Genomic DNA, 25,109 nt, shown 5'->3' on the forward strand with positions numbered 1-25,109 from the left:
TTGTTTGGCAATAACTTGCCCAGTACTGGTCACTTTCCCTCTTGTCATCTAGTCCCCTGAGTGATGGGTCTCTCTCAATCTAGATGGAACTAGTCTGTTCTGCAGAGTGATCTGGATCACATGGTAAGCTGGGGCTTACTTGAAGAACATGTGATTGTAATACAATTAAATGTAAGGTCATACTTATAGGAAGGGAGGCTCTATTTTGGATGTCGAACTCAGAGAAGGACTTAACGAGGACATAGTTGATAAACAGCTGAACATTAACACAGTGATGTGATGGCTAAGAAAGCAAATGCAATCCTTGCATGTATAAATAGAGAAATATCAAGCAGAAGTAGGAGGGTGTTATCACTGATGCCATTACTGCAATACTGTATCCAGTTATGTCCACACTTTAAAAAGGATTTTAACAAATTGGAGAGTATTCAGAAAAGAGATACAAGAATGACTGGAGCTTTGTAAACCTACCTTACAGGAAGAGTAAAAAAACGCAATCTATTTGGTTTAATAAAAAAAGGTTCAGAACTGACTTGGTGTTAGTCTATAAAGTAGTTACATAGTGTCAAGATTTCTGATACCGGACACTGAAGATAGACAAATTCAGGCTAGCAATAAGACGCATTTTTAAAATCCAGGTTAGATGTCTTTTTAAAAGAAATGATTTAGCTCACCCTGAAGTTATGGGCTTGATGCAGAACCACTTATTGAAATTCTCTGGCCTGTGTTAGGCAGAAGGTCAAACTGGATGGTCACAATGCTCTCTTTTGGTCTTAAAATCTAGTAACCTGATGGATGGCCTTTGAGTGTATTCTTCATTTTAAATTATTAGCCAAAAATTGTGTTAAAATACTCAAGACTGTGGATTATGTGCAAATTGTTCACTCCAACTAGACACCATTAATCTGTGTTTTTGATCAGCTAAGTAACACGGTACTGGTTTTATTTACCCCCTAATTGAAAGGAGAGCAATGTTTGGAACATGTTTGGATGAATTATCATTTGTGCTAAACTTAATGAAACATTTGAGATTCATTAACATTTTAAAATGCCCAGCAGCTATCCAAATAAATAGTCAGACAGCCTTACTCCAGGAATATGAGATCACTTTCACCATTCAACTAGTTGTACTACTACAGAGCATGGACAGAATATTCTCCTTTTGATAACTCCCTTTAATGCTAAGGGCCATATTCCTTTATGTACTGAGGAGCAGAAGAGGGAAAGTACAAGGCTTAGGTATCACTCAAGCCTTCCTCTATGTGTGGAGGGAAGTGCCTTTTTCTAAAAAGAGTTAGGGATGACTACATGACTCTCAAATGGAAAATTCATGAGTTGGTCATGCCATCTTTAACTCACCTACAGAAAGGCATATTCAAGGAGCATAAATGTATTTTTCCTTTTATAGCAGACTTTGCTCAGTATTTTTTATTAAAAGAGCACAAGATCAAGGTTTTTTGTTTTATATTTACTAAAAGGTTCTCACTGATTTATAATCATCTCTTTGAAAGCAACTGTTTTCCTTTTAAACTCTTTCCTCATATGCGCATATTTCTTACTTTAAAATGACTGCTGGTCAGTTTGTATATACTCAAAAAACTGATTTTTTTTCTTCTCAGAGGAAATGTTAGGACATTTTTCATTCAGAATATGGAACCCTATAAAATGAAATAAATACAAAAACGTTAAGTCAAATGTTGGGCTGATCACACTCAGGTTTCCTGGTATCAGATTATTTGGTTAGCAAGTGGTGTCTAATCCAACTCAACTGTTGAGTTAATTGTTGCTATTTAAAATGTTGATAAGCTGCCAGTTACCATTCTCTGTCATTTTGACACAGAACTACAGTTCAAATGTATGTTTTTATATACAGCACCAAATTGTCTACATGTGCTTGTGTCTAATACTTTGGAAATTCCAAAGTCCACAGTGGTGTAATCACAAAGCTTCTGCGATAGACAAAGAATTGTTTGTAGTGAAAGAACATACATATCAGCTACATTCAAATGATTATTTTATTACCATATATTATGTTTTACAAACATTACTGAAGGTCAGTAAGAACACTACAAAAACATACCCTAACCCAAGAGACGTATTGCATGGCATGTGCAGGCATAGCAAATCAGAAATAAGAACTTAAAGCAAAACAAGCCAAGAAAACTGGTACAAAAAATGGATAGTAATACTGATTAACAATGGGTTATATCTTACTCATAACAGAACTGGAGGGCTAATGAAAAAATTCAAAAATTCCTGTGCACTTTTGAAGTAGTTTGGTGTAGATTCAAAATACACAGTCATAATCGTGGGTTTGTGGTAGGCCTAGCTACAGAAAATAAACTAATGTTTCTAATAAGGCACTACACTGGTACTGCTGCTTCCTTGGCACTTAGTGGTAGAACAAGAAGTTTTTGGTTTCGCTAGACTGATCTGATACATTTTTATTTATACTGATGTAAAAATGTACATTACCCCTTTGAATGTTTCAGTCTTACAGACTTTATAACAGATTGTCAAATTCACACTCTTAAAAGTGGTACACTAACTAGAAATGCAAGCCATTCTAGAAATTGATTAAAACTTACCTTAAATTAAAAATTTAAATGTTAAAATGTGAATCCAGATGCTATTAAATCAAAACTTTTTGTTTTCAGTGTGAGATATCACTAAGTTTGAAACATTAAAAAAATTAATTTCATGTCCCAAGCTAATTTCTTTTTAGGGCTTTCCTGAATAATGTAGAGTATTAATACAAGATATTTCCCGGACATCCATTTCTCCCTTGGTAACTTTATTTAAAGGAACTGGTAACGTCATGCATCTGAAATTCTACAACTGAATTTGATATTCTGTCTAGCAGATCATATTACACTATAGAAGGAAATTAGTTTTACTCATGGAGAGTGTGTTTCAAAGAAGAAATCAAAGAAATGGGATGAAAATCTAATGCACAATATTTAGCTTTGTAGTTATTTCAGTGCAGATTGCACAAATAGTGGAATGAAACCTTTCCCATCGCATTTTCAACAATTTTGCAAAATAGTCTCTCCTCAAGTTAAAAAACTCCAGTTGTCCTTGTATTAAACAATATGAACACCAACCAGGAGGATGTTGGTTTATTTTTGTTTCCTTTTTAGCAAACTGTCTACACTGTAATTTATATTATACATAACAAATGTAAACATTTCATCTTTATATATATGATGTAACACTTTAAAATTAACTGGTTTAAAATATTTTACAAAGACATTTTATTACATATGAACTATACAGCACACAAGAGTATGCAATAATTTGAACATATACATGTTTCTGTATTTTTCCATTATGCTACTATTTTGCACCAAACATTGGTGTCTACAATTCTAACAGTTCTCTCAAATAAAAAAAACCCAAAGCAATATTTTTAGCTTTTCTGAAAACAAAAAATATAAAAATCCTTTTCATTACAAGGATAATCTCTCTGAACTTGAACTAATTTTTTTTTCATTTTTTATTTTGCACATAGATCTTTTCAAGTGGGTTCACAAAAAAAAAAAAAAAAAGATCACTTCTTTTCCTTTAGAGTGCAATTTATCAGGGATAACATTTAATAATAGCAGACCCTCTCTTCCCTCCTGCAATGTTAACAACTGCAGCCAATCGAACTTTGACTATCAGTGAAGAAATTTTTTACAAAAGTAAACCTCAATACCATTTACCATTGAGACAGCTCTTCCCCCATCATTTAAAAGTTAACCCTTTTCAATATCCATTTTAGTGAAAGTATTTGCATAGAGCAGCCTTGTACTTTTATTTCTGAAGAACATTACAAGTGTTTTAACACAAGATAAGGCACATGTTTTTCAGCACTGAAAGCTGAAACTAATCTTGAGGAATCCTCCCCCTGCAAAATCTCTGTTGTTTTTACCCTGTTTTACCTGAAGCAAGCAGACATGAAGTACAGAATAACAAAAAGCCTTTACTTGAACGATGTGTAAAACATTTACATCTCCAGATAAGTGTTACAACTCTGCAGACTAAGAATTGAGTCTAATTCGAAACAGCCATTGCTAACAACTTTATAGAAAAAAGAAAGCCAATATCACTGTATATGTTAGTTAAAAGTTCACACAATGTCGATGACTAATTTATGGTGAATGTTTTCTAAAACAAGCTTCCTTTCAGAAATAAGGTAGCTAAATTGTGAGGCACTTAAGATTGACAGTAAAGGAGGAATGCAATGGATTTGTTTATATAAAACCTAAAATTGTATATCGAATCCTTGTTTTAATCCATTGATTAAAGTGCTAGAACTGGAAATTAAAACAAAAGGAGCTAAAATAACAAATAATTAATTGAAGGAAAGACCTTAGTATACAGTAAAAAATAAGTGCTTTTGATGCTCTTAATTTTAGATCATTCTTTTTAAATTTTAATTTAAAAAAAATAAAATCTGGCAATAATCCAAGAGTGAAAACATCGTCCCCTTTGTGCCATTACAAGTAAGGTTGTCAAAGTGCCCATTTATTTTCTAAATAAAACCATTTGCCTTATCTTATGTTCTACAACGTGATGTATGTAGTACATAATCCATATTGCAGCAACAACACATTTTCAATCTGACTGACAACAGCGCATGCACACTTTCAGTCAAAGTATAGTTCCTATTCCCACCCAAAAAAAGTCAGGTTTTGGATTACATATCCTATTGGTATATAGTGCAACTAGCCTCAACTTATCAAAATGTACTTGGGGCTTTAAAGCCCAGTGTCCATAGCCTTATCAAGCGCTCCTTCACAGGCCAAAGTGATATCCATCAAAAACCAGAGATGGGATATTGGCTCTGAATTACATAAATCCACTGGATGCCAAATCTGAGAAAGGTCTGGATTCTGTCGGATGATGAAGAGGCTGAAGGTGCGTGGCAGACTGTGTGTTACTGATGACATCTAACTGAGAGGGATATGCTTCATTTAAGCTTATTCCACCGAAACCATTTTGGAACTGGAAAAAAAAATTACAGGGGTTACTGACTGCTTTCTTTAAAAACTTCAAAAGCATTTAGTGAAATGCACAGGTAAAATTAGAGATTCCTAATCCTAAAATAGACAGGGACTCTTTCTGCATTCTCTGGCTAAGCTTCTGGTGGTGTTTACCCCTCCCCCCCACTCCGATTGTGAAATAAATTCTTTTTCTATAGGGAGCAGAAACTAGTCATGATCAGCTAACATAGCGCCCCAGGTCCACAAAGTGACTCCGGTGCCTAAACCCAAGATTTATGCACCACTGCAATCCACAAAACCCATGCTAAGTGGCTATCTAACCATGTAGGTGTCTAAACTTACTTGGTGACTATATTTTTGCTGTAAAAGTCCCCTAGGTGCCTAAGTTTCTGTAGGTGCCTGGATGCCTATCTCAGACCTGAGACAGGACTAGATCTTAGTTCTTTGAGATAGGACTTGACCAAATTGGCACATTAATGATACGTTAATGTGCATCAGCATGGTACCCATAACAGCTGGAGCACAATAGGCTAGTGTAGGGTAGATTCATACCCTACCTTACCACAAACTAAATACTCCTGGAGACCAGCCCTTTATATTATGGCTGGGGCCAATAGAGATACACAACATATTAGGATGGGTGAAGAGGGAAGTACAAAGGCACAGTAAAACAGTCATGTTTAATATAATAAGCAGAAGTCAAAGCACAGAAGGCAAACTCATGGTCCTGTCAACAAGCCTTAAGTCTATAAGCTACAGGCAGGGGTTGTCTTTACTACAGGTGTGTACAACATCAAGCACAGATGGATCTTGACCCTTGATTGAGGCCTCTAGGCACTACTGCAATACAAAGAGTAAATCAAACCATCACCACACTGGGTATGTCTAATATCTAAAGAGAATGGCCTAGCTATTTCTTTATTGTTGAACTCACTAAAATATTTCAATCATGCCTTTCGATAAAAGTTTTTATGTGATACTCAGTAAAGGATTAAAAGCTTAATACTGTATATAGAAAAATCCTATACTGTGTCTGATAGCGACGATGCGTCACCTTATGAATTGAGCATGTAAATCCATGAGAACTATCTATGGGAAAGATAAGAACTCAAACCCTCCCCCCCCCAATAATACATTTTTCATATTTCCATACATCTCAAAGATGACCCTAGTCAGGGGCAAGAACTGCTTTTGCTTAGGACAGAGTTTGTGGACTTATGTTTTCCCCCCACCTCTCTTCTTCCCCCCAAATTAAGATTACACAAAGATCACAGGCAATATTTTAGGATTATGAAAACTTTTCTGGCATCTAAAATTAAAAAGGAGTTGGCCATTCCAGGAATTCTGAAACTGGTTCTGAAGAATTAATTATCAAACTTCTGAAGTAGTAAAATAAGCTTAGTTGTTGAATGTAAAGCATTCTTAATGGCACAAGACTCAAGTGTTTCATTTGATATACAATAGATATTTAAGATGTTAAAAGTTTATTTTTCCCTATTTACTCAAGACGGTTTGGGGGACTTTTTTAGCAAAATATTAATAAGAGTTGCTATATATAAATATATTTTGGTTCTGCACTGCAAATCTGGAGTATGCCTTGAAACTTGTTCAGTTCTAACTTTTAGTAATAGTAAATACTCTATTTACTAATACTGCACATGTTGCATAATAAATCACATGGGTAAATCCTGATTTCTGTGGTCAGTCGCAAATAGAACACACTGGACTAGTGAGAGAAATGGAAAGTTAAGTAAACAAAGATCATGGGCACAATCCTATTTTTGTTGAAGTTAATGGGAGTTTTGTCACTGCCTCCAATGACAGTAGGAGTAGACAGGTAGGTCTTGAAAGTTTCTCAAAGTCAGATTTTTAGTATGATTTTTCCCCCCCACTTGTGGAAAGCATAACCCACCTCAACACTACCAATTTCCTCATCAAGAATGTTACAATTTCAAAATCCACCTAAGGTGGTATTTTTGAGTGTGTGGTGGTGGTCAGCTTTTATGGTTCTTCCATGAGTGCGTATTCAGTTCATTTATAAATTGGAATGTACACCACTTAATGCAGTTGGATTTTTTGAATGAATGATCGTCATCACCACATCTAACAAAATCAAGTGAGAGTGCTGAAAAGTTATCAGTCTTGATATTCTGCATTTCAACAATTCTTTTCAAAATCATCTCCCTTCCCCCCCCCATTTCCCCCAGGATTAGTTTAATCAATTGATGTAATGCTTCCTATCATTTTACAAAAATCATTATATGCACAAATATTCCATATATTCGTGGAAAATAAAGCAAAATAAAATCCTTCTAAGATAGAGGACAGGATTATTTTAATGTTCTTCATTAAATCCATTTTGTGGTGAGATCACTTATTAATATGTGCATTGTCTGGCAGACTTTGCTGAGCATATAGTAGTAATTAGTAAGGGGGAGTATCCCTGTTTATTAAAAGGACACTGGTCTTACAATTGGAAGAACTTTCCAAAAGTTGTGATAGATTCTTAATCACTGGAAACTTTAAAATCAAGTTTAAAGAAGTCCTATGGCCTGTGTTATGCAGGAGGTCAGACTAGATATGCTCAGGGTAGGTCTACACTGCGATAAAAAACCCATGGCATTGAGTCTCAGACCCCAGGTTAGCTGACTCGTGCTCACGAGGCTCAGGGGACAGGGGTACAAAATTGCAATGTAAACATTTGGGCTCAGGCTGTGACCCCAGCTCCGAGACACTCCCCACTGCAATTTTATAGCCCTGCAAGCTTGAGTCAGCTGACCTGGGCCAAACACAGCTATGCCACAGATCTGCATGTCTTTTATTGCAGTGTAGACATACCCACAGCCATCCCTTCTGGACCTTCACTGTAAATCTTGTCATAGAGAAACTAACTAGGGATGGAAGGATCGTAAAAAGGGTAACTGACAACATGCTTGTCCACACTTTTTTCCATCTGTTTTATTACTGTAACCATTAATAACTCCTCCCTATGTACAGTAAACATGTCTCCAATTCATTTATATTATTTACAGTCATGGCTTTGGTTTGGAACTTATTTCATGTGATTACTACTACAAGTATACACCCATTTGTTTGGAATCATTCACTCTTCTGACAACAACAGTAAATATAGCCATGATATAAATATATTTTAACATAGGATTGTCCTGGTTGCTCGTCTCCCTTTGATGCATTAACATTACTACAAAAAGGTGAAAAATCAGAACACAGTATTCTAGTGGTTTAACCATTTTCATGGACTACAACTAGATTTAATTTTAACTATTTATAATATCCTATTAAGTATGACAGTACGTTTTGTTAGTACTGTGACAATCCACTAAAGTACTCTGGTATGATATTTTTGCTGAGGAATGGGAAGAGAAAAATTCTCAAAATGAAGTAACAAAAATGAGGAATAATTAGAGTGGCTATGAGTATTATAGTGAGAAATTAACAACCTACATGTTAAAAAAGAAAATTTAAATTGGTTATTAAAAATAGGCATCAACATAACAATGCTCAAGCGTATTTGTGTTAATGACAATCCTGTACTATTAGAACGGGATGAAGTTGGATGACGCAGGAGATGCTTTCCAACACTATTATCTAGGACTATGAAGGATTAATAGCACCGACTAGAGTGAGACATAGTGCAGCCAAGTGTTGTGTAAGCTTCCTTACTGAACTTTGCCAAAGTATCTTCATGCTATTCCAGTCTTGGGTCTCTCAAGCAGAAGCTATTAATCTTGCAGAACTGTGCTCAATTTTAAAGGAGGTTTTATAATTCTATAATTATATTGTATTTAATTAATGAAGGAATTAAGAAATGCAACAAGTCTTCATTTTACTTCTGATATGATGTAATATAGACTGTACATTTTCTGTATTCTTCTTCCTTGCTCTGTGTATGTTAAATGCCAGTTAATGCCTTAATTCTGAAAATACCTATGCATGTGCACAAGCATTTGTAGGATCATGGCCTTAGAATATACACTCTTTGGAAAAAGAATCATGTCTTTGTATTACATGTCTAGCACAACAGGGCCCCAGTCTTGATTAGAGTGCCTGGGCATTATTACAATAGAAATAAAGAATACAATTTAAATGCACTGCAATGCAGATAGCTGCTATCACATTCAAAGAATTGTCTTGAAATTGGAAGTTTTTCTTCCAAAGCTGCTAATGTACTCAATTCTACCCAGGACGAATTTTGCTGACAACGTTGTCTGAAGAATGGCTACGCTATTTTAATGTGTTATATTATTTTGTTTTGCACTCTCCTTGGCAAAACATGGATATGCCTACCATTTTCAATGTTCAGATAATTCTTCCTTTCTGCTGCATATAATCTAAACAAAAAGGTAGAGAAGACCTGATTTTTTTAAATCAGGAACTTGAACAGGAAATAATTGTTTTGATCTTTTTCTGCTGCCATATTATTCTCCTTTGACTGAGGTGCAATATAGCTAGTGACTCTGCACATTCAAAACAATTAGCACATAACTCCTAGTCTAAAATCAGAATTCATTCCTGGTTTTGCTTGCATGTGCCCTAAAGATGTAACTGGATTTTCTGCAGAATTAAGGTATGCTTCTGAATAATCTTTTCACCGTTTTAGCAGTTTTCTCTTTTGGAAGTTTTTTAAACTAAAAATTGTATGCAGTACTCCTAAAGAAAATAAAATTGTGTTTTTATAGATAGATGTATCTTAAAATAATTTATGTCAATGCTCTGCTTTGAACTTCCTGCGCTAGGGTAATTAGTCCCACCAATCAAGGCCTAACTAATATTAAATTTTTATTTTTGTGTGCACATCCTATTTATGTAACTTGTGTTAATTTTTGTCATATTCTTAACATTGCAGCATTTAGAGCAAAAGAAATACTTTAAATTTTTACAAAAGTACATGTATAACATATTTATAAGTCTTAGTTCTTAAAAATGTTGTGGTATTTCATGAGTAAAATATGTATAGGCCAGTTTCTCATCTTAACGGTGCACCACATGTTGACACACAGTTTGGAACCTCTCTCACAATACCTGCACATATATAGGACAAAGATTCATACGAATCCATGCAAGTTATGTAAAATTAGAATTTGTATGTTAATGTGATCTTTAAAATACATTAAATTAAGCAGTGAGATTATGTTGATTTAACAGCTTTGTATTTTAAGAATCCAAACAATGAAAGTTTACCTTTCTTATTCTTAAAGTACGATAGATCTATGTATGGTTAAAATGAATTGACAATGAAACGTGCCAGACAATTGTACTGTCAGCAATCTATTTACCTACAAAATAGATACAAGCATACTCCAAACTTCTGTCACTCTGCTCAGCCTTGGCCTCGAAGAACTAATTCTAGGTTTAAGAGGGAGGATATTTACAATTGGTATCTGTCACTTATACTTGCAGAGGTTCCTGTGATATGGACACATTCCCTGGGACCTGGACTGAGCATGGCTCATTTCAGGTTAATGAACAGAAGTTACAGTACCTCTCATTCATTACTACAACTGCATCAGTTTCAAATCCAATGACTTAGTTGATAATAGGTTCTGTATCCCATAAACCATCTAGTTTCCTGCTAAAAACTATTATAACATGCAAGAAAATTTAACAATGACCTTTATCATACCTTATTTAACAATAGTTGTTGACCTTCCATCACAGAATTATATTGCATTTGATCCACAGAGTTGGGTTGAGTTTCAGGAACACACTGGTACATAGACACAGCACCTGCATAGCATGTTTGAGAAGTTACCATAACTGGCTGAGCGTTTATTCCATGCTCTTGATTCTCGGGGACTTCTTGTGAACAACTGAGAAAATCCTCCAAGCTTGAAGAACCAGGATAGTTTGATCTGTCAAAACATCCTATTGGGAAATCTATTTGGGTAAAATTAGAGAGCTGTGGCACCAGGGTTGTGGGCTGTTTATAAGGCATAAACTCCTGCCTACATGCATGAGGTGCAGGGTTGACTTCTGATTTGTAAGCGAACTCTTGAGTAGTGCCAGGCATGTCAGAAAAAACATACTGCACTGGCTGTTGCTGTGAACAGCTAAAAGGCACACGACTACCAGAGTTCCAATTTGTGAACATCCCATCAACTTGCATATGCTTCATCTTCTGACATAACTGCTGTTGATGCTGCTCAGCCACTTGGTTTTGGTGCTGATTAAGTTGCTGCTTATCCAAATGTTGCTGTACCAAACAGCTAGAGTTCTGAAACGTTGTCTGTTGCTGATGGCAACCTGAATACAAGAAGTCAGGCTTATTATTTAGGGAATCCTGAACATAGGTCAGGATTTCATCAGTTATGTCGATGTCTCCAATATCATCCACACAAGAAAATGCAGTTTTAAAAAACTCCTCATCCTGCTGAATACATTTTATATCTTCAAAGTCAATACCCAGACTTCTCATGATGTTGTACAAGTCACTATTTTTATTATCTTGAAAGAGCCCTGTGCTGTCTTCAGTAAGCATTAAGTTACTTTCCTGGGGACAGTTGGTTTGCTCCTGTTTCAAGATGTTGTTATTTCCGGTTGGTAAAAGATTATCCTGCCAGTCACTGCTAAGAACATTGCCCAATTCATCGCTGGTGTCCGTAAAGAAGTTTCTCTCGAAAGAAAGTTTATCTGAAGCAGGAGGACAGAGATATACAGACTCATCTTGCCTTAACATGGCATCAAGAATTGAGTTTGGATATTCTTTATGTAGTGTAGCTTTGGCAGCAGGTCCTGTCCCAAGGGGGCTTTTAACCTTTGTCTGCAAGGGATCCATTAGGCTAGGCAAAGGGAAGTTTAACTCATACAACACAGCCTCACCAGTTGCAAACATAAAAGGAACTGTCATGTTTCGCTTCCGTAAATGCTCTGACCCTTCTTCTTCTCTGAAATTGACAAAAAAAAAAATACAGTACTTTATTACAGTATTATAGTAATTACAATAAAATAGTATAGTTCTGTTTCCTAGAATTGAAGCATTAACAAAGTAAACTATTCTATTTGTAGGCACTTAAAAAGTGCCAGTCACTGAGGAATCTGGCTATTAAAACTTAACTCTAGTGGGTAAAGTGAGCAACAGATCATGATATAAGGAGTTTATTTACTGTAATACTTCCACATGTTCCATATATTAATCAATATTATGTGTGCAATTCTATAAACCTAAATTACATACTACCTATTCTACTATTCTTGATTTGCTGGGAGCATGGATCTTTCAGCACTGAATTCTCTTGGTATTTTTCATTTCTCAGTGTCAAGTGAGCGTTGGGTTTGTATGGATAATGCTAAATAATAAGTGGAATGGAATTCAGTATGTACTCTACTGAAGTTAATTCCTATGAGTAATATATGATGTCTCTGCAGCTGCAGTTGGATTTCTTCCAAGAGAAAAGGGGAGAAAAATAGAAGTAGGGTGGATGGAACGATCTTGTGCCTTTGTTTCATTAAATTTACTTCCTGAGAGGAACACAGTGGCATCTGCCATAATCAGTGTTGCATACAATTTGAGATGTCAAGGGAGGTATTTACAGATGGAATTATTGCAACACTGGCAATTTTTAACTCTTAAAAAAAAGCTCTTTGCAGCAGGTAGAGAACATTCAAAAACAAAAACATAACCCCCAAATCCCTGCATCTTAATAAGATCTATGTCAGATGGTAGGTTGGGAGTTTTCAAGCTAAACTACTATGCTGTAACACTTACGTAAGAGGTCTCTGTGTTGCAATGACATAATCAGGTCTTCCGTTTTTGTAGATCAGGCGTGCATTTGCTTGAACCCAGGCCCATCGCTTTTCTTTGGTAAGAAGTCTAAACACAGTCATGCCACTCTCTCCAGTTTTTATCACTAGAATTAAAAAAGGTCAAATATACTGCTTAATATTTTTTCCAGTTAAGAAATAGACAAGAAAACTTGGCATGTTATATAAATAATTCTACTTGAAAAGCAATTTAATTATACTAGTATAAAGGTAAGTACTTAATAGTATGCTTCCATATTACAGAATTATGTTCTCAATAAACCCATTGACATGCAATAACCAAGCCCATTTGGACCCAGAAAGTAAAATAAAAACAAAATGAATATATGGTCTGCCTGCCAAGAAGCTTTACTTAGGCCATGGGTAACGAACAAAAATCACAATGAATTTTAAGATAGTCATGGGACACTGACAAACCAGCAGTTAAAAATGAACTAGCCAGTCCACCTGTGTGTAACCTTTTAAGGCATGTCAAGAGGCACTGCAATGTAATCAGGCCAATTCAATTGTGTGCTAGTATCAAAGCGATGTTAAATGGGCTAGCAGACATCAGCCCATTCAATTATGTTGATAAGAGATCAAGGAAAATGTTGATCGAATTGTTTTTGTCTGTCTGTATTCTGTACGCAGTCAACCTTAAGATCAAAGATATGTATATACTGTATGTAACTAATGATATTACCTGCATTGTCTTCAATTATCTATCTCTGTTAAAATGAATGGCCGGCAATTACCTTACGTAAATCAATGTAACTGGATTATTTGTGTATGGATGGGAAGTAAAAGCTTAACTTCAAAGCAAAGGTCCTTCGTTTAACAATGGAGATTCACAAGCTGTCTGTATTACTTATTCTTCTTCAGCTGGTGAAAACTCATGCTGCATCAGTGATACTAGGATTCTGCCTTCTCTGATTGGCTGAACTTAAACAGGGGGAGTTTTGAGCCTCTGGACTGAGATTCCCCAAAAAGCTAATTTTGGGAAAGCCCTGAGAGACTTATGGATATTAGCAGACATTACATCTCTGCTATCGACTGGGCTTATATATTCTGATTCAATTGTAATGTATTTTATCTGATTTAACCTTTTTAATGACATTTATTTTATTAATAAATCTGTAGTTAGTTTACTATAGATTGGCTACCAGCGTTGTTTTCTGGTTAGATCCTGAAGTATCCAGTAACCTGAGGTGAGTGATCAAAACCTAACATGTGTTAGTTTTGGTTTTAATAACCTTACACCATAAAGTCCAGTTTGCCTGGGTGGTAAGTAGGGGCTGGAATGCCAAAGGGATGTTCTGCTGAGAGTCACTCCAGGCACTGAGACAATTCAATACAAAAAATTCCAGTATTTAATGGCACCATGGTCCATTATTTCGCCAATAGCAGGGACTGCTAAATACAACAGCACATAAATGACAAAATCCTAAACTCTGTGTTCTAGCAGAAAGGCAAACGCAATTACAAAAAACACAAAATAAAATGAAAAACAAGACCACCACACACAGAGCATTTGCTTTGACTCTAGGCTGGGTCATGTTTAGTTGTTTTATATCTCTAATATGATGAAAATAGTATAACAGTGAGTATTTCAAATACATAGTTTTCAGATGCTCTCTCAAAAAAAATCTATCTGCCACTGCTTCATCTTGCGATCCAACGGTCACTTTTATAGTACATACAGTGGTGAAATAATTGCATTCCTAGACACAAACGGAACTGCAAAATAAAAAAGTAAAAGTTTGTAAGAGTCCCTGTCATAACTATAAAGGGAAGGGTAACAGCTCTCCTGTGTACAGTACTAAAATCCCTCCTGGCCAGAGACTCCAAAATCCTTTTACCTGTAAAGGGTTAAGAAGCTCGGGTAACCTGGCTGACACCTGACCCAAACGACCAATAAGGGGACAAGATACTTTCAAATCTTGGGGGGGGGGAAAAAGGCTTTTGTGTGTGCTCTTTGTTTTAAGCGGTTGTTCGCTCTTGGGACTGAGAGGGACCAGACATCAATCCAGGTTCTCCCCATCTTTCTAAATAAGTCTCTCTTATTTCAAAATTGAAAGTAAAAGCCAGGCAAGGCGTCTTAGATTTACTTTGTTTTTCTCAACTTGTAAATGTACCTTTTACTAGAGTGTTTATTTTTGTTTGCTACACTTTGAACCTAAGACAGAGGGGAGTCCTCTGAGCTCTTTAAGTTTGATTACCCTGTAAAGTTATTTTCCATACTGATTTTACAGAGATGATTTTTACCTTTTTCTTTAATTAAAAGCCTTCTTTTTAAGAACCTGATTGATTTCTCCTTGTTTTAAGATCCAAAGGGGGTTTGGATCTGTATTCACCAGGAGTTGGTGAAAGGAAGGAGGGGGGAAGGGTCAATTTCTCCTTGTTTAAGATCCAAGGAGTTTGGATCTGTATTCACCAGGGAATTGGTGAAAGGTTTCTCAAGGCTTCCCAGGGAGGGAATTCTTGAGATGGTGGCAGCGGACCAGAGCTAAGCTGGTAGATAAGCTTAGAAGTTTTCATGCAGGCCCCTACATTTGTACCCTAAAGTTCAAAGTGGGGATACAGCCTTGACATGGTGGCACAGCGGTGGGATCGTTTTAAACCCAAAAGCCAGTAAGAGATTTTTTTTTCCTTCTAGCTGCTTGGAGAGCAGAGCTGAAGGTAGATGCATATCTTATCTCTCCTTGCCTGAAGGCAGAGGTGTTAAGTTTTTTTAACAAGGGGCTTTGTTAAGAGAAGGGTTCAATCAGTGAGCAAACTTTGATCTAGTAAAGGTAATTTACAAGCTGAATTGTTTTTTTTTCTTTTTACATCCTCGGAAGTAGCTAGTTAGAAAGTCTCTGTTAACTCAGCAGCACTCAGCAGGAGCCTAAGCTAAATACATCCCAGTTTCAGTCAACTGCAGAGGGTGTGACCCAGCACAAGAAAACAGGAAAATGACTACCAAAGACGCAGCTAACAAAATAGAACTGGCCAGACTAGAAGCAGAAGACAATGAGAAAAAACATCAGAGACTGCTTGAAATTAAAAAACTCGAGAAAGAAGCTGAAGAGGAGGCCCATAAAAGAGAAGAAAAAGCCAAACAGGAGGCCCACAAGAGAGAAATGGAGCTGGAAAAAGCCAAACAGGAGGCCCATGAAAGAGAGATGGAGCTGAAAGAAAAAGAGATGGAACTGGAAGCAGCAAGGACTAGGCAGGGTGCATCAGACCATCCTAACAACTCCTCTCCAGGTACCACTTCCCATCCCAGGAAATTCCCCACCTACAAGGCAGGCGATGATACTGAGGCCTTCTTAGAAAATTTTGAAAGGGCCTGCCTTGGATACAACATCCCTCCAACCCAGTACATGGTAGAGCTGAGGCCGCAGCTCAGTGGACCCTTAGCAGAGGTGGCGGCTGAAATGCCTAAGGAACACATGAACAGTTATGAACTTTTTAAAAACAAGGCCAGACTCAGAATGGGGCTAACACCCGAGCATGCCCGTCGGCGGTTCAGAGCCCTAAGGTGGAAACCAGATGTGTCATTTACCCGGCATGCCTACCACATTGACAAAAATTGTGATGCCTGGGTATCAGGAGCAAATGTTAAATCTCTGGAAGATCTGCTTTCCCTAGTAAAAATGGAGCAGTTTTTAGAGGGTGTTCCTGAGGAAATAGAAAGGTACATCCTAGATGGGAAGCCCAAAACTGTAACCGAGGCGGGGGAGATTGGAGCCAAATGGGTGGAGGTGACAGAAAAGAAAAAAGCTAGTAGCAGTTGGAGCGAATATCAGAAGGGGCAAGCCGAAACAAAACCTTATCACCGGGGACAACCCAAGGCCCCTCCCACATCCCAAGGGAAACCCCAGACGCCTTCTCACCCCACCACACCAGTCTCCAGCAACCAACATCGCCCCGGTGATGCCTTAGCAGGGCGATGTTTTAAATGTAATGAACTGGGACATATAAAGGCTCACTGCCCCAAGAACCCCAACCGATTACAGTTCATTACACCCCAATCACACCAAAGATCCCCAGACCCAGATGCCTCTCTCATACCCTCGGAGCGAAGGGAAACCTTGAGAGTGGGCGGCAAGAAGGTTATCGCTTGGAGGGACACTGGGGCACAAGTGTCAACTATTCACCAATCCCTAGTGGACCCCAAACTCATCAACCCGGAGGCTACAGTGACAATTCAACCCTTCGTGTCACAGTCTGTAACCTTGCCTACAGCCAAGTTGCATGTCCAGTACAAGGGCTGGTCAGGAATGTGGACTTTTGCAGTCTATGACAATTATCCCATTCCCATGCTACTGGGGGAAGACTTGGCCAACCATGTGAAGCTAGCCAAGAGGGTGGGAATAGTCACCCGCAGCCAGGCTAAGCAAGCTTCCACCCCCATCCCTGTTCCTGAGCCGTCCACCAGGACCCCGTCTGTGTTACCAGAGACCCAAACAAAGGTGGTGGAACCGGATCCCCTGCCAACGACTGCAACAGCCGTAGTGGATCCAATCCCAGAGACCCAGCCAAAGCCAGTCCCAGAACCGGAACTGGCAACGCACCCAGCACCAGAACCATTGCCAGCACTGAGTCCAGCGCTTGCAAGCCCGTCTACAACTCCAATGCCAGAGGGCACCAGCGAGTCTGAACTGGTGGAAGCAGCAGATAACCCTACCCAAGAGGCTCAGCCAGAGCCTGAAATACCACATAGTGCACCAGCGGACAGCGGTTCACAGTCAATGGAAACAGCCCCAGCACCTGCATCGCTTCCAGAGGGACCAAGCCTCAGTCCACAGTCCAAGGAGGAACTGATGTCTCCAGCATCAAGGGAACAGTTCCAGGCCGAGCAGGAAGCAGATGACAGCCTTCAGAAAGCTTGGGCGGCGGCACGGAGCACCCCACCGCCTCTCAGCTCTTCTAACCGATCCCGGTTTGTTGTAGAACAAGGACTTTTATACAAGGAGACTCTTTCTGGTGGGCACCAGGAAGACTGGCATCCTCAAAGACAGTTGGTAGTTCCCACTAAGTATCGGGTAAAGCTCTTGAGCTTAGCCCATGATCATCCCAGTGGCCATTCTGGGGTGAACAGAACCAAAGACCGGTTGGGGAAGTCCTTCCACTGGGAGGGAATGGGCAAGGACGTTGCTAATTATGTCCGGTCTTGTGAGGTGTGCCAACGAGTGGGAAAGCCCCAAGACCAGGTTAAAGCCCCTCTCCAGCCCCTACCCATAATTGAGGTCCCATTTCAGCAAGTAGCTGTGGATATTCTGGGTCCTTTCCCAAAAAAGACACCCAGAGGAAAGCAGTACGTACTGACTTTCATGGATTTTGCTACCCGATGGCCGGAAGCTGTACCCTTAAGCAACACCAGGTCTAACAGTGTGTGCCAGGCATTAGCAGACATTTTTGCCAGGGTAGGGTGGCCCTCCGACATACTTACAGATTCGGGAACTAATTTCCTGGCAGGGAACATGTAAAACCTGTGGAAAGCTCATGGGGTGAATCACTTGGTTGCCACCCCTCATCACCATCAAACCAATGGTCTGGTGGAGAGGTTTAATGGAACTTTGGGGGCCATGATACGTAAATTCGTAAATGAACACTCCAATGATTGGGACCTAGTGTTGCAGCAGTTGCTTTTTGCCTACAGGGCTGTACCACATCCCAGTTTAGGGTTTTCACCATTTGAACTTGTGTATGGCCGCGAGGTTAAGGGGCCATTACAGTTGGTGAAGCAGCAATGGGAGGGGTTTACGCCTTCTCCAGGAACTAACATTCTAGACTTTGTAAGCAACCTACAAAACACCCTCCGACCCTCTTTAGCCCTTGCTAAAGAAAACCTAAAGGATGCTCAGGAAGAGCAAAAGGCCTGGTATGATAAACATTCCAGAGAACGGTCCTTCAAAGTAGGAGACCAAGTCATGGTCTTAAAGGCGCTCCAGGCCCATAAAATGGAAGCGTCGTGGGAAGGACCATTCACGGTCCAGGAGCGCCTAGGAGCTGTTAACTATCTCATAGCCTCCCCCACCTCCAACATAAAGCCTAAGGTATACCATGTTAATTCTCTTAAGCCCTTTTATTCTAGAGAATTAAACGTTTGCCAGTTTACAGCCCAGGAAACTGATGACGCGGAGTGGCCTGCAGGTGTCTACTATGAAGGAAAAAGGAATGGTGGCGTGGAAGAGGTGAACCTCTCCACGACCCTGGGACGTCTGCAGCGACAGCAGATAAAGGAGCTGTGCACAAGCTTTGCACCGATTTTCTCAGCCACTCCAGGACGGACCGAACGGGCATACCACTCCATTGACACAGGTAATGCTCACCCAATTAGAACCCCACCCTACCGGGAGTCACCTCATGCCCAAGCGGCTATACAAAGGGAGATCCAGGACATGCTACAGATGGGTATAATCCGCCCCTCTAGCAGTGCATGGGCATCTCCAGTGGTTCTAGTTCCCAAACCAGATGGGGAAATACGCTTTTGCGTGGACTACCGTAAGCTAAATGCTGTAACTCGTCCTGACAACTATCCAATGCCACGCACAGATGAGCTATTGGAGAAATTGGGACATGCCCAATTCATCTCTACTTTAGACTTAACCAAGGGGTACTGGCAAGTACCACTAGATGAACCCGCTAAGGAAAGGTCCGCCTTCGTCACCCAGGCAGGGGTGTATGAATTCAATGTACTCCCTTTCGGGTTGCGAAATGCACCCGCCACCTTCCAAAGACTTGTAGATGGTCTCTTAGCGGGATTGGGAGAATCTGCAGTTGCCTATCTCGATGATGTGGCCATTTTTTCTGATTCATGGACAGAACACCTGGAGCACCTGAAAAAAGTCTTCGAGCGCATCTGGCAGGCAGGACTAACTGTTAAGGCTAAAAAGTGTCAAATAGGCCAAAACAGAGTGACATAACTGGGGCACCAGGTGGGTCAAGGAACTATAAATCCCCTACAGGCCAAAGTGGATGCTATCCAAAAGTGGCCGGTTCCAAAGTCAAAGAAACAGGTCCAATCCTTCTTAGGCTTGGCCGGATATTATAGGCGATTTGTACCACACTACAGCCAAATCGCCGCCCCGCTGACAGACCTAACCAGAAAGAAACAGCCAAATGCAGTTCAGTGGACTGATAAGTGTCAAAAGGCCTTTAACCAGCTTAAGGCAACACTCATGTCTGACCCTGTGCTAAGGGCCCCAGACTTTGGCAAACCGTTCCTAGTAACCACAGATGCTTCCGAGCGAGGCGTGGGAGCAGTTTTAATGCAGGAAGGACCGGATCAAGAATTCCATCCTGTCGTGTTTCTCAGCAAGAAACTGTCTGAGAGGGAAAGCCACTGGTCAATCAGCGAAAAGGAATGCTACACCATTGTGTACGCGCTGGAAAAGTTACGCCCATATGTTTGGGGACGGCGTTTCCAACTACAAACAGACCATGCTGCGCTACAGTGGCTTCATACCGCCAAGGGAAATAACAAAAAACTTCTTCGGTGGAGTTTAGCTCTCCAAGATTTTGATTTTAAAATACAACACATTTCGGGAGCTTCTAACAAAGTGGCTGATGCACTCTCCCGGGAAAGTTTCCCAGAGTTAACTGGTTAACAATTGTTCTTGGAATGAAACATATTGTTAGTTTTTATATAATCAGTAGTATGTCTAAAGGTACATGTGTCTTGTTAACTCTGTTTTCTCCTAGAACTCCAGGAAGAAATCACAGCCAGTGTGGAACCAAACGTCCAACACTATCTGTGATTTGGGGGGCGTGTCATAACTATAAAGGGAAGGGTAACAGCTCTCCTGTGTACAGTACTAAAATCCCTCCTGGCCAGAGACTCCAAAATCCTTTTACCTGTAAAGGGTTAAGAAGCTCGGGTAACCTGGCTGACACCTGACCCAAACGACCAATAAGGGGACAAGATACTTTCAAATCTTGGGGGGGGGAAAGGCTTTTGTGTGTGCTCTTTGTTTTAAGGGGTTGTTCGCTCTTGGGACTGAGAGGGACCAGACATCAATCCAGGTTCTCCCCATCTTTCTAAATAAGTCTCTCTTATTTCAAAATTGTAAGTAAAAGCCAGGCAAGGCGTCTTAGATTTACTTTGTTTTTCTCAACTTGTAAATGTACCTTTTACTAGAGTGTTTATTTTTGTTTGCTACACTTTGAACCTAAGACAGAGGGGAGTCCTCTGAGCTCTTTAAGTCTGATTACCCTGTAAAGTTATTTTCCATACTGATTTTACAGAGATGATTTTTACCTTTTTCTTTAATTAAAAGCCTTCTTTTTAAGAACCTGATTGATTTCTCCTTGTTTTAAGATCCAAAGGGGGTTTGGATCTGTATTCACCAGGAGTTGGTGAAAGGAAGGAGGGGGGAAGGGTCAATTTCTCCTTGTTTAAGATCCAAGGAGTTTGGATCTGTATTCACCAGGGAATTGGTGAAAGGTTTCTCAAGGCTTCCCAGGGAGGGAATTCTTGAGATGGTGGCAGCGGACCAGAGCTAAGCTGGTAGATAAGCTTAGAAGTTTTCATGCAGGCCCCTACATTTGTACCCTAAAGTTCTAAGTGGGGATACAGCCTTGACAGTCCCTAATAGAAAAAATCTATTTTATAAGGAGGCATTTAATATACTTAGCACCAGAGTGGAGAAAACCAGTAGGGAAAAATTATTCCACGTCTTCCCTGAACCTTCTCACATTTTAAAAAACAAATCTTTTGAGGTTCTGAAATGTTTGAAATGGTTTTCCCTTCAGCGCCACCATTTCCAATCCTGGTCTCAGCCAGAAATTGGAAGTAATAAAGCTACCTTTGTAATATTTACATTCATTGCATGATTGGATTTGGGTGGGGGTGATTGAGTGTGCCACCAACTTGTTCTTTAAGGCTCCCAAGCCTGCAAGCTGATCTGAGTGGGCAGATCTGACAGATTATTAATGGGGCTCTGAACAGACACAGGGGTCCACTTACACATGTGAGATTGCACATATCAGGGAGGACTGTGTGCCTACTGGTCACCCCTTTGGGTGAAAGAATGGGGGATAGCAAACCAGTTTGCTTTACAAATGATCAATGAAGAGCAGGGTGTAGGTGATTTACTACAGATGTCTAAGGGGATAGCGGGAAATTATTAAACATTACCTCCAACGAAGAGTAAAAGAGAAGTGCCTGTAGGTCATAGAAAGTTCTTATTTTAGCCTCTTACAGGAAAACTATCTTAAAATCCATCTCCCTAAGAGAAGTTGCTGAAATAGCAGCAATTGGGCTGTGGGGAACAGGAACTGTGAACAGCAGGATATGACAGGAACTGGGATATTTAACCAAAATGGGTCTAGATAGGAATATTAAATATTTCTTCTTCTAGTATAAACTTATATGCAGCAGAAGGACATGTACAAAGAAAAGTGTTTATTCTGTAAATAACTAGATCAGTGGTTCTCAAACTTTTGGGTACTGGTGACCCCTTTCACATAGCAAGCCTCTGAGTGTGACCCCCTAATAAATTAAAAACACTTGTTTATATATTTAACACCATTATAAATGCTGGAGGCAAAGCGAGGTTTGGGGTGGAGGCTGACAGCTCGCGACCCCCGCATGTAATAACCTCACGACCCCCTGAGGGGTCCCGACCCCCAGTTTGAGAACCCCTGGACTAGATTAATTTTGGTTATGTTTCATAACAGCTTTATTATAAATGTAATCTTTGCTTGTTTTAGCAGCCTGCCTCACAGATGGCAAATTACACTTACTTCGGATATGATTCTCAGCACAATAAAGCATATCAGCTGCATGAACAAATTGATATCCTGTTCCTCTCATACACAGCTCTTCTTCAGTGTATCCCAGCACAATTTTTCCTCTGTAAGACAAAAAGGGAAAACAAACTGTAGCACTACTGGTGTATCAATGTACAGTATGAACACAGGAATTAATCAATCAGGGCTAAACATTTCTGCTATAGCAGAGTATGTCATCAGTATTTACAATAAAGATTTTATGCAAGATTTTATGTGATTCTTCTTACAAAATTTAGCAAATACATCATGAGCCATACGGCCTTTATTATTTACCTAAGCTGACTTCAGAATACAGAAATGCTTTCACAAAATAAAATTGGATATTAAGGCTAGGATTTCCAAAAATAGATATTTAAAGTTATGCTCCTAATTCTGTATTTTGTTATGTATCAGCAAATAAGTGGGATAATTTTCAGAATTACCGTGCAAGCAGTAGCTCCCACGGGACCCTAGTCTGCTTGGCACTTTTGTGTGTGCGTGCAAATCAAGCCATGTTTTACTGGTAGGTGTTAAATATGGCATTAAATTTCCCCCCTAACATTTCCTTGCTAGTTAGATAAGTATTCTGGGCAATTTTCTACATCTATTCTAGCCAAAGGTGTATTCAAGAATATGTCACTTATGTTACTGAAGAGTCTGGGGATGCTCATAGTGTAATTAGGTGGTCTGTGAAGACATGAGTCCCATTGAACCAGAGTCAGCAAAGGGAGACTGGCACTGTGTGCTCTAGTTCTGCGGCACAGAAGCCCATGATGTCTCTTAACCCCCCTTCTCTTAAAAAAAGTTTAAGCATCTCCTTCCTCCAGTTATTAAACACCTCTTCCATCTTCTGCATTTCATGCCAGCTGCCACTCACCTGAGCTGCTCAGTGTGGGAGTGGACGTGAACGCCACTGTACTAAAGGGAACACAAGAGTTGTGCTGGCAGTAGCACCATGCTCCATAGAAGTCAACAGGAGTCTATAAGAGCCCTTTGTGGCCACAGCAGGATCAACAGGATATTATCAGGAATGGGGAAGAAGAATGGAAGAGGCAATAATTTTGAAGGAGCTGGGGGTATCTCCCAGAGTGTTAGACAGTGGAATGCTCAGTGGAAGGAAAGACTGAGGAGGAAGACACCTGGGGCGCAAATGGAAGATGCAAATAAATGGGGAATCCAAAGAAAGGAAGATGCAGTAGAAAGTAAAAGGAAAGATGTGGGTAACAAAAGGAAGAGAGAAAATAAAAAGGAAAGGAAACAAGAGACAAAATAAAGAATAAGTGGTTTGTGAATAAAAATGACAAGAAAAATGGGAGATGGAAGGTAAGACAATATAATAAATACAAAAACAAAAATGGAAAGAGGAAGAGATGAAGACAGCAACCTCATGGCTAGTAAATTTTACTTCTCTTTTATATATTCACATCTACTTTTCTTTATTGGGATTAGTAGTAGTTGGGGGAATATAGAAAAAGCATACTCATACTGATGGAAAGGGTGGAGGATAATCTGGCTGTACATTGTGCACCACCGGTCCAGGGGAATCTGACCAGGGTTACCCAATCATAAATGGGAGGGAAGATTTAAAGCATTGAGAACACTGAAAATCTGACCTCAGAAAGGGAGGGAGAAGGGAAAAACTCAGGAGAGGCCAGAGGATTTTATCTTGTAAGAGGAATCTATTTAGTGCGCTTTTTGCCATGCTTGGGGCATGGTTGTGCTACGCTGATCTAGAAATGTAGTAGGGTTTATTTTCTTAAAATGAAGACAAAATAATGGTTTGGAAGGAAACTGGTCCAAAGCACTGTGCAAAACAATTATTTCATGTGATTAATTTCTGTATAATTTTGTTTCACTTATAGCTAATTTGCAAATCACATTTCCATAGTAGTTTACATCTATTTGAATTGAAAAGGTGGCTGGGTGTAGTGGAGGAGGAGGAGGAAGCAATGAGAAAGATGCTTTGATTTGGGTTAACTTCATCCTCATCAGTGGAGAGTATTCTAAATCATCCCTCCCAGGGGCTACTTTTATCCCTAATTCATAAAGATACTTCTGAAGAGCAATTTTTTGTTTTGATAATGCTCAGGACACCGATATTATCAAACAGTTTCTGAAGAGGATATCTGTAGACAGTACCCTTTCTATCTACAAGTGCTTTATATCTTCCAGCAGTGGAGGAGAAAAACCTAATGACAAAATACTACTTACCACCCCAATACACAATCACCTCCAATGCTCACCTAAAGGTACCCATTTAAACACTTTAAAGATGCAGAGATCTATTTCAGCTGCAAGTGTACAGGGAAATGTAACATGCTATGTAGATGACCGTGTACCTACTTTGCATCACAGCCTATAGGTGTGAAGTCCAGTTTGTGTTTGGTTCTGAAAATGAAGTTTTTGGTTCGTATCTCAAGGATGGATGGAGGCTGCAGTGGGGTAGCCACTGCAAATAAAGCCAGCTGAGGAGAGACAGGAGAGCCATCCTTCCCTTTCTTGTTCTGTCCATGAAGAAACTTTAATCGCCCTTGAAAATTCATGGCCTTCAGATGAGGAAAATATATAGTGATCACAGATTAGAGAGATATTCACGCA

At 39.5% G+C, this 25,109-nt stretch overlaps 1 protein-coding gene across 1 annotated transcript in view; it reads right to left on the reverse strand.

Annotated features, from left to right (window-relative positions):
• Nucleotides 1-4,833: 4,833 nt before the first annotated feature.
• Nucleotides 4,834-25,109, reverse strand: part of AHR (aryl hydrocarbon receptor) — a 97,642-nt gene continuing 77,366 nt past the window's right edge. Inside the window, exons 7-11 of the mRNA XM_065397653.1 lie at nt 24,855-25,057; nt 22,485-22,594; nt 12,715-12,856; nt 10,633-11,893; nt 4,834-4,989 (exon numbers count right to left, since the gene is read on the reverse strand). Coding sequence (XP_065253725.1) covers nt 4,834-4,989; nt 10,633-11,893; nt 12,715-12,856; nt 22,485-22,594; nt 24,855-25,057 — 1,872 coding nt within the window. The remainder of the gene's footprint in view (nt 4,990-10,632; nt 11,894-12,714; nt 12,857-22,484; nt 22,595-24,854; nt 25,058-25,109) is intronic.

Source organism: Emys orbicularis, chromosome 2, assembly GCF_028017835.1.
Source record: "Emys orbicularis isolate rEmyOrb1 chromosome 2, rEmyOrb1.hap1, whole genome shotgun sequence".
Lineage (NCBI taxonomy): Eukaryota > Metazoa > Chordata > Testudines > Emydidae > Emys > Emys orbicularis.